The 17,852-nt window shown below is 40.4% G+C and overlaps 1 protein-coding gene across 2 annotated transcripts; it reads left to right on the plus strand.

The window, feature by feature from the left end:
• The first annotated feature begins 12,235 nt into the window (after window positions 1-12,235).
• Window positions 12,236-16,901, plus strand: LOC139615131 (uncharacterized). 2 transcript variants are annotated; one of them, XM_071472971.1, is made up of 8 exons: window positions 12,236-12,357; window positions 13,336-13,367; window positions 13,497-13,586; window positions 13,791-13,931; window positions 14,045-14,226; window positions 14,328-14,464; window positions 14,592-14,685; window positions 14,879-16,901. In XM_071472971.1, the coding sequence occupies exons 3-8, from the start codon at window positions 13,505-13,507 to the stop codon at window positions 15,266-15,268; spliced, it is 1,026 nt and encodes a 341-aa protein (XP_071329072.1). In that variant the 5' UTR covers window positions 12,236-12,357; window positions 13,336-13,367; window positions 13,497-13,504; the 3' UTR covers window positions 15,269-16,901. The 2 variants fall into 2 exon arrangements, with proteins under 2 accessions (XP_071329072.1, XP_071329073.1); XM_071472972.1 differs by lacking the exons at window positions 12,236-12,357; window positions 13,336-13,367; window positions 14,592-14,685 and having other exon boundaries at window positions 13,455-13,586; window positions 14,879-16,900.
• Window positions 16,902-17,852: the final 951 nt, after the last annotated feature.

The following is a 17,852-nucleotide window of genomic DNA, read 5'->3' on the forward strand; positions in this document are numbered from 1 at the left end:
AATGCTATGATCAGTATCATCCCTCCAGTCCTTCATACCTCCATAACTCCATAACTCCATCAGTTCATCAGTGACTGTCTCCCTTTTAATATCTGAGCCACACACACTCAGGCCTTACACACACTGCTTTGTATCACTCTACTGAGAAGACTGTATACACAGAGATACACACACACAAACACACAGTGCTGGACAAGCATAGCCAGGCTGAGGCAGAGGAGATTATGATGGTAAATTGTATGAGTCTTTTGTGTAAACCCCTGAAGCAGAGCTGGGATGAAAACAAAAGAAAACTGAGACAGAAACAAGAGGACCAGAGGGAACAGACAAAACCAATAGCAATTAAATATCCATCCATATATTTGTGCCTGATGGCACTTCTCACACAATAATAAAGCTTCTCTGTGTGTCTGTGTTTGCTCTAGGTGATAAGAGTAATTGAAAAACAGTGTCACGTATGAAGTGTCTCAGCAGCCTGTGTGTGTACATGCATATATTTCTTCTCTGCAGATAGAAGTTAAAGCAAAAGACACAAAATACTGAGGAAACTTTCATTTATTTAAATAATAAAAATAAAATAATGTTATATCAATAAACACATTCAGGGTTTTAACATTGATCAACACTACTCATATGGGTTATTTTATTTTTCTTAATCCTAATTTAAGGAATAAATGCACAGTACATAATTACACTTGATCTTAATAGTCATATTTTATATGAAATGTAGATTTTAACCTGAAGCAAATTCAATGTAACACACACACACACACACACACACACACACATATTACCACTCAGCCATAGCACACTGAGGAGCAGTGTTATGAATGTGCTAATTTTTGATGAACGATGAACTGAACAAATCTGTCTGCAACTACTGAACGTGAATGTCTCACCAGAGGGTGACAGCAGTGAACCAAAGAGCTGTTTGCCAACCGCCATATAAACAACACCAGAGGAAGAAGACCTGTATTTAGGTTTTATGGTACCCAACATGTGACACATGGTGTCTAGTGCTGGAAACACTGGAGCTCAGCTCCTGGTGCTGCTGATGTCAGTTTGTATGAACATTCAATCAGTTCAGATTTCAACAGAGAAAATCTGAATAAACAGCCTCATCAGTACTGAATTAGAAACAACACATCAAGTCGAAGCATCCAACCACTGTTCAAATAAATCTGAGTGAACATATGTGCCATATGTGAAGAAATTCCCTCAAGGTGTTACAATGTGTCACGTTCACGAGAATGGAATGGACGGAAAACCTGATAACATAATGTTTCTGGCCCTGACCTCAGAGGACGAGCATGTATGAAATGAATTTTATAAACTGTAACAGGAAGAGGAGAACACTGCCCAGTGGCAGGATTATACCCACAGTCTACATCAGGGGTACTCAAATACAAATCTTCAAGGGCCACAAAGATGATTTTTCAGTGACTCAAAGGTCCATTTATTGAGGTCAGTCAGGCCAGTTTACCATTAAGTTCAACAAAAATCAGCATCTCCATAGAGTCGTAACAGGTAACAAACACATATCAAGATCTCAGGAATCAAATATAATGAAAAACTATTTTACATTCTAAGTGTGTCAGTGTGAAACACAGCTTAATGAGAGAAATGGCATCTTGTGTCTTTTGCCAGTCTTTGGAACTTTGGCTCAAATGGTGTGATGGCCAGGCGAACACACTGTTGCAAGTGTTCACTTGTGAGTGCACTGCAGTACTGGTTCGATAGTCTCCTGGCATATTAAGCACATGGGTCTTGTGCTGGTTGGAGGGAGAATGAATGCAAATTTTTCAGTCCATTCTTCTTTGAATTGGCGATTTTCACTGTCCACCTTTCTTTTGGCAGATAATTTGGAACACGCCATTTTCGTGCAACCTTTTTTTTTTTTCGTGTGCAATCTAGGCTCCCTCCCTTGCTCTCTGGTAAAGTGACAATGCGAACGGCTTCAAAAGTGAAACTTAAAAATGCGCTTGCAGCGCGACCCATTAACAGGCTGTCTGTGTATTGTTGGCATGGAGACAGGTCTACGTGTTGACCCAACCAAACCAAGTAAACTAAGTATTTTTTGGTTGAAAAGACTATTAAAAAAGTCTATGCTGACCATTGAAAAGACGTTCAAAATTGGTTCAAAAGTGAAAGTTTTTTTACCGGCTATTTGTAGACGTCTATTCAACGTTCACATATAAACTATATTTAACCAGGAAATTTTGTATTTAAACGTTTCTGCTTATAGTGTGCAGACATTGTTATGGTGGACCACAACTGGTATATTTAGTCAAAATTTCTCATTTGAAAGCCAGTATTGCAAAATACGGTTAAATATGGTCTAAATGTGAATGTTCATTAAACGTCTACATATAGCTGGTAAAAAAAACTTTCACTTTTCAACCAATTTTGAACCACTTTTGAACACAGACTTTTTAAAACGTCTATTCAACGTAAAAATGCTCACTGTAAAATAGTTCACCATGCCGACGTCTAAACCACGTCTTTTCAACGTCATGTAATTCAGAAACCACCACCACCACTTCTCCCCGGCGCCTGTTTCAGGTGGTCTCCTATGGAGCTGTCAATGTCTGCCTCTGTGGCGCTTGGATTGAACCTTATGACAGCATCTAAATTATTAAGGAAAGTAGTGTGCGGGCATCTTTGGGGAGGTGAGACCCATGTTTCCTTAGAACATCCAGAAGTGAATTTAAACTTTGGTGTGTTTGTTTGGTCTCTGTGGCCCAATGAGCCAAGTCTTTAGCTAAATTTGGTGCTTCTTCTTCTGAATCAAATTCTGCAGCAACAAGCTGCGGTTCAGAGTCACTAGAATCCGGATACTCAACATATCCAAAGTCAGCCCCATCATCATAAGTAGAGTCCTCTTCTGCAGAAACACCCAGATCCTCATCTGTTGGCAAGACAGTATGTGTAGACCCCTCTATTGGAGATGAGTCAGCTAGTGCATGTGCAAAAGTGTCAGAACCCTCATTTGTCAATATGTCAGTTCCCTCATGTGCAAAAGATCCCTCCCATCCATCATCAGTTGTGTCAGCTATGGCTAATACATCAATTTTTGCCTTTCATGCCCTCCATTCACATAAATAATTGGAATCCACTGAGTTCACGTTTGCTTACTGCAATGTAAAATCAAGCCAAGTTAGATGCAATTTGTATTGAGATTAGAGTAAATTCACTTCCAAAATGAACAAATCATGTGTTAAATCTGTAAAACTTACTTTTTTTTGCTGTGACCCTTCTCGTCAATTCTCAAAACCTGTAAAAACAAGTATTAAAATAAATATGATCAACAAAGAAAGGGTGAATGTCAAACTTTTGATAAATATTGTTATGTAAGTGTAGTATTCAGGGATTGTTGCGTGTATGTTTACATGCGCACTGATTTGGGTTTCACATGTTACTCAGGACCTTTATAAAAAGGAGTTCTGGGCAAGAGAGAGTGGGGGGGTACTTAAGTGTGAGTCAGAGCAGTAGGAAAAGAAAGAGCCTCGACAAGAAGTAATGTTGAGTTGTCAGTTATTCAACAAGAGTATATAGTGCATAAATGCAATTTCTGTAATTTCAAGTGGAGACACTCAAGTTCAAGTGTGTTAACTCAAGTGCTTTTACCTGCATACAGGATTTTAGTAAAATGTACTTTAACCCACTGAGGTCTAAAGAATTTTTTGGTATTTTCCTCTTGCCTGGTCTCCTTGTGTACAAATACTTACAAATCCTCAACCCTGTGAGGTACAATCAAGTATTTTACATAATTTCTTTAAAAAAAAAAAACTGAGCTTTAAGAATATTCATGCTGTGGTGATGTCATGTGAAAGTAGAAAATGTGATTTGACCAAATACAGAGGATAAAATAAAGAATGGAAAATGGATTTCACACATATATATATATATATATGGTAAACACACAGCTGTTCTTCAAGGTCTGAAAATGGTCTGAATATTAAATTTAAAAGGCTACATCGACAGTCCAATTATGAAATTACATGCAGTAGCAAGCTTTCATTAAAAACACACACCTTAAAGTAGTCTGGCAGAAAGTTTTGTCAAGGCCGTAGCATGCAAACGTTACAAGCTAGCATGCTAACCTTACTGCTAATTTAGCATGCCCAAATGAGCGGCCTCGCCCGCATCGTGAACAGCATAAAATGTTACAAATGGTGTCATAATTTCTTGTTGGAGCATAGAAATACTGTACAGCAGTACATGCACTTACCAAAATGCAGTTCAGTGGTGACACTCGTTCGCCGTAGGCTCTAACCGGTTATGGTCATGGTTGCTCGAGCCAAGTGCTTGCGCATGCGCGTTACGGCAGTAAACAACATACTGTAATTTCACATAAATACATTGAAATATCATCATTGACCACAATCAAGGCTTTCTGTTAACAGCACAAAGCCCATATAGGTCCATATTTATGATATTTTATTAAACATTAAATGCGTTGAAATTAAGTTTTGTTAAAGACATATTTTCGCCTCCCTCATTAAGAGAAAAAACGTCAATCTAAACAAAACAATCTCTTTTATGAGCTACAACTGACATAATTATCAACCGAGATTAAACAAATATGTGTTTTGTGACACGTTGATGTTGTAACTGCTTTTTAAACGGTTGAAAAGAGGTTGAAAAACGTTAAAACTTTATATCAACCTGTTTTCAACCGGAAATCAACATTAAAAATACGTTTTGTGTTTGCAGGGAAACACATACTGAAGAAATAACAGTTCGGGGGCCACAAATAAGTGGCCGGCATGCCGGATGCGGCCCAGGGGCCACCTATTGAGTACCACTGATCTAAAAGCTTGTTCTCTGTGCAGTTAAAATCCCCACCCAAAAATAAAAAATTCTCCATAGTACAACTGTTTAAAATGTCATTGACTTTGAGTAAAAACTGCTTCCTCTCTGCACAGGTTGTTGGAGCATAGACATTAATTAAAAAAAGCAACAAAATGGTTGAACTGAGCTTAAAGTAAAAGTAACCGCTCTTTAATAAAATGCTGAACCTCCACTGAGTCTAAAAGGTCTAAAAGCCCTGGAGAAAAGGAAACCAACTCCTCCACTCAAAGGAATGTTGTCACTTAAAATGGTTTCCCCTTCCCACTCCCTCCGAGATCAGATCAGATTCATTATTAAAGTCACTGTGTGTTTCGTGCAGAAATAAAATGTCTATTTTTTTCATTTTAGCAGTTTCATAAATCATTGTTCTTTTTTTCACCTCTCTTGCACCGTTAACATTTAAAATGCCCACTCTAAAGATGTCTATGCTATGTGATGTTACAAATGGCAATAAAAACAAATATATTAATTAGAACACACACTGCTGCCTTTTTCATCACTTTCCATCAATTTGTTTTTTTTGCTGTAAGCACAAGTTTTTTCAATCTGAAAATCTCTTGTTTTGTTCTTTCTGGCTCATGTGGAGTGTGGAATGTTTTAAATGTTCATCCAAGCAGCCGACACCACACTCCTGTGTCCGACCTTTTCCCCCACAGCCAGGCCGATGTCCTCCACACTGCAGGGGAAACTGACAGAGATCTTAATGCCATGACGGCAGGTGAGGGTTTTAAAAACCCCGCTGTTCATGGCGTCAAAAAAACTTCACCTGAGAAAGAAAAAGAAAAGAAAAAAAAAACAAAATCACCAAACTATAAACTAATGTGAACCTTTATCCACCAAACTGTGTGAAAACAAAACCCATTAAACGAAAAGAAAGACAGAAAAATCACTAGCTCAAAATCATTCTCCACTCAACAGATGCCCACGCATGTGCATGAGAGAAAGAGACAGAGACAGAGAGGGAGAGAAAGATGTCATCGCTAACTGCTAAAGAAACTAGCAGATCTGAACAGAAACACCAGCAACAGGAAATGAGACAATACACTTTCTGCAGCACAATTATTATTCATTAATAATAACTATCTCCTGTGAAGAAATAGTTTCTGTCCACTGAAACACTGGAGGGCTTTTAATTTGAAATAGTTACAGGAAGCGAAATTACGAGGAGCGACCAAGTGGCAACCCACCGTGACATCACCCATTGGTTTGCAAACTGCCGTTTTGAAGCCTTGAGTTTGCAATTTGGCCGCCGCCATCTTGATTTTTTGCAACCAGAAAAAACCATATTTGGAGAAGAGGGTGGAGCTGAGGAGGAGCGAGGGGTGGAGCTGACCTAAGAGCCGAGGTCACTGTGCCCGCCCACCTACACCGGCTATCTGACGGACCTGGAGAGGCTGCTCTGTGTGAATCCAAAATCAGTCAATTTCCATAAGTCAAGGTAAACATTAGTACCAAGTGATAACTTACTGTTAATAGCTAACTACATGCATGACCACATGTGGAAAATATTACATATAGGAATGTAATGTACACACAGATAATGAAATGTTTTTGTAACTGAAGTTACCGTGTGCTAGCTTACACACAGAGTAAGCTAACTGTATGAAAGCTAACTGTAGAGTAGCAGCAGTAACATCTTGCGGTAAAACCATAGACTGTAAATGGTGAAACACTTTACTGTTGTGTTTTCAAACAATCAAAGGTTATTGCCTGACTTCATGAGTGATAACGATCACAGCGGGTTGTCGGTGTCGTTAAGTTACAAAACGATAACTTTATTACAGTGAACTGTTGGTGTCTGTGTCTGTGCTGGAGACCTGCAGACCCAGCAGATCAGTGTTATTGATTAATATTTATTCTCGCAGTGCAATCGATCGTCACGTAAGTGTGCGTTGATATTAAGTGTGTTTCACTGTTTTTAGTTTTTCGTTAATTTCATCTTTAAAAATGGGCATCAAAACACCTGTTGGAATTATTCTTTCTCTTTCAGAATAAGTTACATCACTGTCTGCTTGGATTGATTATTGCAGCTGCACCCACTCAATGCCACTGAAGTGAGTATTAGTTTCTATTATATATTGTAAAACAGTACAGCAGTTTTTACAACTAGCTGGAGGGAGTACTGTATTTTCAGATAACTGCGCGGAGTTAATCTAATAAGAGTGCTTCTTATTTTACCTTTTTCCAGCTAGAATATCATACATATCTCACTATTACAGTGTTTCTTTCCATCTGGCCAAGGTCTGGATCACTGGGGATAACTACATCCATCGTGGAGCCCAGAGAGCTACAGAGACCACGGGGAACCACCTTGGTGTTGATGGTGTCTCCATCCACTGGTTTGGCTGGGGAGGTCTGAAGGGGAAGGTGTCTAACACCTCTACTACTTGTTACTAAAGATGAGGGATTGAACAATTTATTATGCAAACTTGTGACAGTTCACCTTTACTTTGAGCCACAAAAGTATATTATTTTTATAAAAGTTACTGAATTTAGTAAAAACTTTTTCTTTTTACCTTTCCAGTATTGGCGATGGTTAATGATTTTGTTGAAATTGATGATTTTTAAAAGGTGCAATAAAAGTATTTATGAATCTCTTGGTCCTAAGTTTGTTGATGGTTTTATGGTATAAATGTTGACAATCCTAGAACATTGACAATGAAGGATCAAAAGCCAGATATTTTAGTTTGTGCTTTCCATGTGTTTTATGTACTTCATGTACTATGAATTATCAACTTCTTGTTTTCTTCTATCAATGATGAATAATAGGATGTTCTGGCTTTACGGAGGCTTTTTTTATATGCCAATAGGCTGTCTTTCCAAGCCTTTAGAGATTCATCCAGGTTAGTAGAACGCCACCTTCTTTCTAGCTTCCTTGAATTTTGCTTTAAAGCTCGTGTTTCTGAGTTGTACCATGGAGCTAGCCTTCTCTGACTCACTACCTTCTTCCTCAGAGGGGCTACAGTATCTAGAGTTGCACGCAGTGAGGCTACAGTACTGTCAACAAGATCATCAACCTGTGTGGATGTGAAGTTAAGAGAGCTGTTCCCTACTGCATTGATACATGGCAGTGGGCTAAGTACTGATGGGATCCTTTCTTTAAATTTGCTAATGGTATTGTCAGAGAGACACCTGCTGTAATAGATTTTTTCCCCAGATGCTGTGTAGTCCATGACTGAAAACTCAAATGTTAACAGATAATGGTCAGATAAAAGAGGGTTTCTGGGAGAAACTGTTAGATATTCAATGTCAATCACATAAGTCAGAACCAGATCAAGGGTATGGTTAAAAGAGTGAGTGGGTTCATTAACATGCTGAGAGAAGCCAATTGAGTCTAATAATGAATTAAATGCAATACTCAGACTGTCACTTTCAACATCTACATGAATGTTCAAATCACCCACCATGATAACTTTATCTGTGCTGAGAACTAACTCAGATAAAAAGTCTGAGAACTCAGATAAGAACTCAGAGTACGGGGCAGGTGGACGATATACAGTAACTAGTAGGACTTGTTTTTGTGTCTTCCAGTTTGGGTGAGACAGACTAAGAATAAGGCTTTCAAATGAATTATGATTAACTTTAGGTTTAGGATTTATTAGTAAATTGGAGTGATAAATGGCTGCTACCCCTCCTCCTCAGCCTGTGCTTCGAGGGATATGAACGTTAACATGAGTGGGGGGTGTTGATTCATTCAAACTAACATATTCATCCTTCTGCAGCCAGGTTTCAGTCAGACAGAGCAGATCAATGTGATGATCAGTTATCAGATCATTGACTAGTAGAGATTTAGATGAGAGTGATCTGATATTCAATAAGCCACATTTGGTTCTGGACTAACAGTTGTGTTAATTTTTATTAGGTTTTCATGTCTAACTCCTCCTCTGTTCACTTTTGATTTATTACATTTAAATGTAGGTGGTCGGGGGACAGACACAGTTTTTAGGGGGTGAATGGCAGGCGACTGCTCTAAGAGAGGCGCAGAGAAGAGTGTAAGACTGCGACTCTGCCTCCTGGTCTTAATTCTGGTTTGTCATGGCTTTGGCTTTCTAATAAACTCAGTGAAGTTTCTAGATAAGAGAGCAGCTCCATCCAGCGTGGGATGTATGCCATCTCGTCTAATCAGACCAGGTCATCCCCAGAAAGTCTGCCAGTTATCAACAAAGCCCACATCGTTAGCGGAACACCACCTCGATAACCAGCGGTTGAACGATGACAAGCGGCTGTACATGTCATCGCTGGTCAGGTTGGGTAGGGGCCCAGAGAAAACTACGGAGTCCGACATTGTTTTAGCATAAGTACACACCGACTCCACATTAATCTTAGTGATCTCTGATTGGCGTAATCGGGTGTCATTAGTGCCGACATGTATTACAATCGTACTGTATTTCCGTTTATCCTTCGCCAGCAGCTTCAGGTTTGATTCAATGTCACCCGCTCTGGCCCCAGGAACGCATTTGACTATGGCCGCTGGTGTCGCTAACTTCACATTTCTCAGAACAGAGTCACCAATGACCAGAGTTTGTTTCCCAGCGGGTGTGTCGCTGAGTGGGGAGAACCTGTTAGAAACGTGAACAGGTTGGTGGTGAGCCGTGAGCTTTTGCTTAGGACTAAGCCTCTTCTTGTTACGAACAGTCACCCAGCCGCCCTGACCTCCCGGCTGCTCGGGAGCTGCTGGGGGGAGAGAAGGAGCTACAGAAGGAGCTACACTGGGTCGGTCCGCACCAGCTGCTGGGGGCTGGCTAACTGGAGAAGCTAAAGATGTGGTTTCCATGGTGCGGAGCCGGGATTCCAAATCATTGAGCCTCGCCTCCATAACTGCGAACAAACTACATTTATTACATGTACCATTATCGCTAAAGGAGGCAGAGGAGTAACTAAACATGAAGCAAGCTGAGCAAGAGAGAGCAGGAGAGGGAGAGACAGAAGCCATCACTAACTGCTAAGCTAAAGTAGCTAACAGAGCTAGCGTGTAAACAGCTGTGTTTTAATGAGAATCTCACGAAGAGAAGGAGAGAGCTAGGAGTGATCGAACAGAAGTTCGACAGTACAACAGATAATTAGCGGTTATATACAGAGGATACAACTAGGATCAGCTAAATTCAGGGAGAGCAGCAACAAACACAACACCACCAACAACCGGAAGTGACACAATACGCTTACCGCAGCACGTCGCCAACGTCCACCAATCAATTTTTTTACTGCTTACTTAACTTGACTTTTAAAATCTCACTGTCAAATCTGCAGTACACACCAAAGATTTTGGAAGGCTAATATTGCTGAAGTGGTAACAGCAGCACACATCTGTTAAAGAAGTCGTATTTTGTTCCTGGTTGCACTTCTGGTTTAACAGTGCCAGCTGTTGTCCAGTGAAGATCCTTTAAATGTCAAATTGGGAAATACTTTCATTTGTCAGAGTGGTGACTAAAGTAAGACTAGAGTAACACTAAGGACAAAGAATATTAAACAAACTCCTACAGAACTGGTCTGTCTTTCCACTGGAAGTGGTTTTCCAGCATAATCATCACCATCCATTTGAGAACTAAGGATGTTGTCCATGCAGCCTCCTTTCTCCACAGCCAGATGAATGGAAACGAATACTGTGCTCCATACATGAGGTCCTCCTTCTGTTGGCAGTGGTCCTTCAGCTTTCAGCATGGATACCTTTCAAATCACAGTAAAAGACTAGTTCAGACATGATGGATCAGTTTATCACATACATAAACCAGCTGTCAGGATAACTGCATGAATGTCTACTTCAGTTGAAGTTCAGTATTAGATGAATGAACTGCTAAGTGTTATGTCCTAATGTTATTTTCTACATTGTGTATTATACGTAACTTCTAACTGTATTGTGATGATGGGAGTGAATGAACAGAACTTCTACATAAAGACTCTAACGTGTGTCTTTTGTGCACAACACATCAACACACCACAGTTAACACTTGACTTCAGGGCGACATAATCTCTAGGGTCCTTCAAATTATGAGTATATTTGATTGTCCAGTAATAAGAATATCTGGGTCGAATAAAAAGGACAGATCCGGTAAATGCTATTGTTACTATCTGCCGCTTGTGAACTGAGGACCTATTCAGAAGATGTAGTAATGTGTCTTCTGTTGTTCCAGTCAGCATAATTTACAGTCTACATGTTAACCACATTTAAATTACGTTAAGGTTAAGTTAACCTGAACTTTCACAACATCCAAACTGACATTTTAAGAACTTGCATTAATGGAGCTCAATATGAGCCCAACACACTAACGCAGTACACTTCGACTGGTTCCCGTGTTCCAGAAACACAGTAATAACGTCGGTACCTTAACATTAGTTATATGCACATTTTAGTTGGGCTTTTAACATTATATTCAAACATGTATTAACACCTCTAGAGTAAACACAGGTCACCATCCCGGCGGAGCCCGGTCCTGTTAGCATAGAAAACACTTGGTAATCAGCTAGTGCTAGCTAGCCAGCTGGGTTAGCAAGGTGCATTTGTAATTTATCTACACTACGATATCAATTGGAGATTGGGATGCTAATTTTGGCTAGCACGCTTACGCTAAAAATAAAATGTACTTACCGTATAATCTTAACAGCCGATTCCTTAGAGTGTCTTTTGGTTCAACCAGACGCTGATCAACACTGACATTTTAGGCGAACAAAAAGTTAAAACTAATTTTCACGAACTGAAAACACGATGGAAGGTCTGTGTAACTCTATGTGGAAAACTCCAGGACGAAAACACTTCACCCAAAAACAAGTTCACGGCTAATTCAACATCATTGGTTCTGTGAGAAGGGACTGCTCTTGATTGACAAGTGACATGTGTCAATCATACGTTAGCCACGCCCCAATGCAAAGACTTTATCGTCTATTTTAAATTAAATGGGACTATAATTTTAAAAATGAACATCATGTTGTATTGAAGAAGACTTGAAACTAGCGATTGAGACCATAAACTCGTTATGAAAACATTTACTGGGGTCATAAACCAAGTGAGAAGTAGGGTCATTTTCTCATAGACTTCCATACAATCGGACTTCTTTTTGTAATCAGTGGTGTCGCCTGATGGTCATTCGATAGAATGTAGGTTTAAGGCACTTCCGCATTGGCTTCATTTTCCGGAGCCAGCGTCGACATCCATTTTTATATACAGTCTATGGGAGCAACTGAAAACGAGGTTCCATCCTACACAGTAAATTTGCCAGTGTAAAAAATGCAGTGTCAAAGTATTTTAATTCTTATGGAGTTCTTCCAACAATGGACAGAGTAAAACTGAACCAGAAAACTTCCAGTGATGGTGAAAATAATCGGAGTTAACAGAGGTTTTACTCTGTCAGTGTCATTGACTCTCTCAGAGTTAATTCAACACCGATTAGAACAAGATACCTTCCAGTGTTAAAAAAATAATACTCTGAAAAGCCCCGCCCATCAACTTCCCTGGTCAAACTGAGAACGTGGACTCTGGCATTGCCATCTTCCTCGCATCGAAATACTGTGGTAAGTTTTTCTAGATAAACTATTGCCGTTGTTTTTTTTCCTTAATTCAAGTAGAATCTGTAAAGGGACGTCGTCATTCAAAACACTAGTCAATGTTGAGTACGTCTTCAAATACCGAATTTCAAATGGCTAACGTGATATCAGGTCAGCGGTTAGCTTAAATGTACCAGCCACATGGCTGACCACGCAACACCAAACGGAGAAAAACAACACGAGGTAACGTTAATGTCGGCGAGGACGGGCTGTTGTGGTGTGTTATGTGTCATGCTTTCTTTATTTCAGTAAAATGACGATAAAAATTCGGTGAGGCAGTTGTATTTACTATTTATTTTTAGCCGGAGCAAATCGCTCTAGCGTGATGTCACAATTTGGTCGAGCATACCGGGACATGTCACGGACATGCGGACATGTTCATGGACCCGCTGGTTCACCAGCAGACTGAGAGGAATGCTCCTCTCAGTTGTTGTGAACAACATCTGTACACATACACTGTACTCACATATTTCATTCAGTGACCTATTTGAAGGATTTTGGTTTGACTTGGTTGATTGTTTCCAGGTGATGGCAAAGTTTGCTCTTGGTTGAACACTGCTGAAATTATTCAGTGTGTAGCGTTATAAATGCACTTTAAAGACATTTTCACCGCTGTGACAAATGTCAATACAGTACTATGCAGTGCAACATGTACCAAGAGATTTTCTCCAGCGTTCAACTGAAAATATGTTTTTATAATGGAGACTGTGATAACATTTGAACTTTTACATGTTATTTTATGTTTACTTTTAATGCCAATATTTCACTCTGGTCCAAACAGTAACGTTAGATGAGTGACACATTTCCATGACGACACATTTTCTGGGGAAAAACTTTTTTAAAACAGTTAGGCTCTGTTACAAATACATTTTTCATGGGTTTTAATTTGCTCTGAGAATATTAGGTTTACTTAATAGGCATATTTTCTTTTCTTATTTCTTCCAGATTGTTCTGTAATGTAGTGTAGTGCTCTGGTGGTAAGTATTAAGTTCATGAAAATTGAATTGTGTTTGTAATTTTTAAAGCTAAAATAGGCAATTTTCAGGTTGTCAGCTTGTACTGGTGTTGTGGATCATAATGTTGATTTCAGTTTGCTGTCTTTGCAGATACCATCATGTTGATCAAAACCAGAATCTACAATACACAGAAATATGTCAAGATAAAAGAGCCAAGCCTTGAGGAATTCTTAAATTCTGGTAAGCCGTACCCAGAATGACACTGTCAGTTACACACCGTTGGTAAAACTAAAGGAACTAAGTGTGTTGGTGTGTTCATCGTTTTTATTATTATTATTATTATTACTGAAAATAATTGTTGTCTTCACCTTTCGGCAATCTTTTTGGTTAATCTTGAGCATTTTGTACCGATTAAAATCTTGATTTTATTTTTTTTCGTCATAGCTTTCTTGAAGTTCTCAGTTCCGCCAGTCAATGAAGGTGTCAAGGTTTTTGATGAAACAGGAACTGAGGTGGATGCAGAGGTCTTCTCTGAGATAGCGCAGCAGCCCAACACCGGCATACTAACCATCAAGTTTGATGACGGTATAGTTGCTCACTATAATCCATGGAGTGTAATGATGAACTCAACTTTTTTATGATTACAAAATAAAACAAATATTTATTATTCTGTCCTGTCTCTTTCTCCTGAACTACAGATTTCAAGGAAACTTTGTCCAGCAGTTCCCAAGAAGCAAATTCCAGTGCACTGTCTGCTGGTAGTAGTGATGACACAGTCATCCTCAAAATCGTGTCCTGCAACTCAGATGACACAATCATACTGGAGGAGAGTGACAGTCCATCCAGAAAGCGACAGAGGGCAGATGAAGAGGCCAAACATGTAAGTTGGTGTAGGAAATTCATTACTCTGGAAGTTACCATGTTTTGTTAGATTTTTAAGTGTATGTATTGTCAGTTGTGAAAGGTTTATCCACTTCACAGGTGGTTGAATTGCCGCTAACAAGGAGACCTGGGGGCGACCGTGTGATCAAAGAGTACCACCGCACTAAAAGTCTGACCGACTCCTCACGCCGACAAATGGTCAACATACTTGTGGCTGATATGACTGAAGCGCATGGGTAATTTGGTTGTCTCTGCAAGAACCTTTTTGTGCTGATAAAATGTATTATGATGTTCTTGTTATTGGCTTTGCTGTGACATCATTGGAAGTATGTCATTTAACAGTATTGAGTTTACTCTTGTCAGGACGGCCCCGCCACAGAATGTGAGAGAGATGTACACTCGAGGCATAGTTGAACTTTTCCCGTACTTGATGGATCCCTACTCTAAAAATGTATATGTAAGCCTTTTAAAGGGTTTGCAGACTGAGAGCAAATTATTGTGTGCATGTGCTAATAAAATTTTCTGATTTTAAAAATGAAAATGGTGCATTTATATTTCCACACCAATGATCCAGTTTAACATTAATTTAACTTCCTAATTTAAACAATCTTGCTGCTGTTGGAACTAATCAACTTTTTGTATTTTTGAAGGAACATTTCTATGATGGTGAAAGTGGCAGTGGCTATCTGGCATGGCGGCTTAAAACTATACAGAGGAGAAGTGCTTCATCAGAAAGAAGAGAATCATCACGTCAGCTGAGTGGAGGACCAGCAGCCAGAAGAGAGGCTTCCTTTAGTCCTGAGATGACCTTAAGTGAAGAGCAGTGCAAGGAGGCCATGGCCTTAATGAGATACTGTACTGACGAGGCTACTATCAAGCAGAAGATGAAAATGACATTTCAACATCGTCGCAGTATGGTCCTCAATGGAGAGAAATCCTCAGATGTCTTGACTGAATTTCCCTGCTTCAAAGATGTCAAAGGCATGGTAATTTTTGTAATTAAAACATGTAATTGTCCTTTCAGTATGAATTACTGTTAACAGCAACATGAGCAAGTTGTACTTATTGGCTCCGGTGAGGAAACTATTTGTTTTGACGAACATTTCCATGCATTTAAAGTTTTGTACAAGCCATACCAGGCACCTAAGGTGTTCAGTGTTCAAGAGTTGCTCTATTTTGACCCAATGGATGTCCAAATGGCTTATGGTTCAACAGATGTTTCCCTGTTTGTCGTACCATATTGCCATATGATGCAGCCTTAACCAGAATTTTTGGTTTTGACTGTGTATTCCTTCTCACTGAAAATCATTGACTCGTCATTGTTTCCTGAGGGTGGATTATTTGATTAAAGCAAAAGTTATTTATTGTTATTCAACCTTAGATACATTTCTGTCATCTAGCACCATACTGATAGATTCCAACCAAGATCTTTGCCACTAACAATGAAGGGTAGTTTTTGTAAAGGAGCGTTTTGCAGACCTCCATTTTGTCTGTATTTGTTGTGAAAAACATCTGTACACATACACTGTACTCACATATTTCATTCAGTGACCTATTTGGAAGATTTTGGTTTGAGTTTGCTCTTGGTTGAACACTGCTGAAATTATTCAGTGTGTCGCGTTATAAATGCACTTTAAAGACATTTTCACCGCTGTGACAAATGTCAATACAGTACAATGCAGTGCAACATGTACCAAGAGATTTTCTCCAGCGTTCAACTGAAAATATGTCCTTATAATGGAGACTTTGATAAGATTTGAACTTTTACATGTTATTTTATGTTTACTTTTAATGCCAATATTTCATGTTTACTTGGAATAAATATGTATTAAGATATGGATACAATTTTGTGTGTGTGTTTTTTTTTCCCTGTAGATATTTAGTTTTGTGTCATATCATTCATGTCATACATTCTGTTGCCATGGCGCCACGGATGGCTGCCTCGGTGTTTTGGTGCGCATTTTTTTGCCTTATTTTCTTTGTAAATTCAGTTTTCTGCCTTGGTTTCCGGAGCTCTTTCACCAGAGAAAAGCTCATTAATATCAGAGAAACAACTCCAGTGGATTTTTTTCCTACTTTTCTCGACTCACCTGTGGAATTATTGGACATTTTGGTCAGAGGTGCACTGACCGTTGCTCTCGCAGTGAAACGCCGGAGGAGAGGAAAACGTGCTGGTGCGCTTGCGCGTCTCCGCCGGCGCGGACTCCGCACACCGCTCCCAGGTATCTTTCTCTCCAACGTGCGTTCACTGCCCAACAAACTGGATGAACTTCACCTACTGGTGCAGAAGAACAGAGACTTTTCTTCAACTGCTGCTGTCCTGTGCTTCACGGAGACGTGGCTGTGTGGATCGATTCCGAACTCTGCGCTGGAGCTGGCCGGCTTCCAACTCTTCAGAGCGGATCGCGACACAGAGCTGTCCGGCAAAACGAAAGGTGGAGGAATCTGTTTTTATGCTAACAGTGGCTGGTGCAGAGACGTGACAGTGATCCTGCAGCACTGTTCTCCTGACCTGGAAACTTTCATCATAAACTGCAGGCCCTTCTACTCCCCCCGTGAGTTCACCTCAATCATCCTGGTCGGTGTTTACATCCCACCACAGGCCAACGTGCAGGAGGCACAGCGGGCGCTCGCCGATCAGATACTGTGTGTGGAGCGGACCAACCCGGACTCCGTAGTTATTGTCCTTGGTGACTTTAACAAAGGTAACCTCAACCACGAACTGCCCAAATACAGACAGTTTGTTAATTGCCCGACCAGAGAGGGGAACACTCTGGACCACTGTTACACCACAATCAGTGGTGCTGATCACGCCGTCCCCCGGGCTGCACTGGGCCACTCTGACCATGTCATGGTCCACCTGATTCCCACATACAGGCAGAAACTAAAACTGTGTAAACCTGTTGTGAAGACATCGAAGCAGTGGAGCAGTGAAGCCATAGAGAATCTGCGGGCATGTTTGGACTGCACTAACTGGGAAGTGTTCAGGACTGCTTCCAACAGTCTGGATGAGTTCACAGAAGCTGTGACGTCATACATCAGCTTCTGTGAGGACTGCTGTATCCCATCATGCACCAGGGTGAGTTATAACAATGACAAACTCTGGTTCACAGCTAAGCTCAGTCAGCTCAGGAGGCAAAAGGAGGAAGCTTTCAGGAGTGGGGACAGGGACAAGTTTAAAGAGTCCAAGCACAGGTTTAGCAAGGCGGTGAGAGAAGCTAAACGACTGTACTCTGAGAAACTTCAGCTCCAGTTCTCAGCCAACGACTCTGCTTCTGTCTGGAAAGGGCTCAGAAAGATCACAAACTACAAACCTAAACCCCCCCACTCCATTAACGACTTCTGTCTGGCCAACAATCTGAATGAGTTCTACTGCCGCTTTGAAAGACAGTGGGACAAGCCTGACACTAACCTCCCCATCAGAGCCACATCAGAACCCCCCTCCTCCTCCCCTACCAAAGGAACGTCTCTCTCTATCCTGAAGAGAGATGTCAACAGGCTTTTTAAGAAGCAGAACCCCCGCAAAGCAGCCGGTCCTGACTCTGTCTCTCCATCATCCCTGAAGCACTGTGCTGATCAGCTGTCTCCAGTGTTCACGGACATCTTCAACACCTCACTGGAGAC

The sequence above is a fragment of the Trachinotus anak genome, unplaced genomic scaffold (assembly GCF_046630095.1).
Source record: "Trachinotus anak isolate AG129_WGS33_773 ecotype Australia unplaced genomic scaffold, CSIRO_AGI_Tana_v1 ptg000042l, whole genome shotgun sequence".
Lineage (NCBI taxonomy): Eukaryota > Metazoa > Chordata > Actinopteri > Carangiformes > Carangidae > Trachinotus > Trachinotus anak.

Bases quoted from the DNA above. Each gene is read 5' to 3' on its own strand.
- LOC139615131 (XM_071472971.1), top strand. From the start codon at position 13,505: ATGTTGATCAAAACCAGAATCTACAATACACAGAAATATGTCAAGATA. The intron at 13,932-14,044 runs GTATAGTTGCTC...CCTGAACTACAG, and splicing joins AACCATCAAGTTTGATGACG to ATTTCAAGGAAACTTTGTCC. The intron at 14,465-14,591 runs GTAATTTGGTTG...TACTCTTGTCAG, and splicing joins GATATGACTGAAGCGCATGG to GACGGCCCCGCCACAGAATG.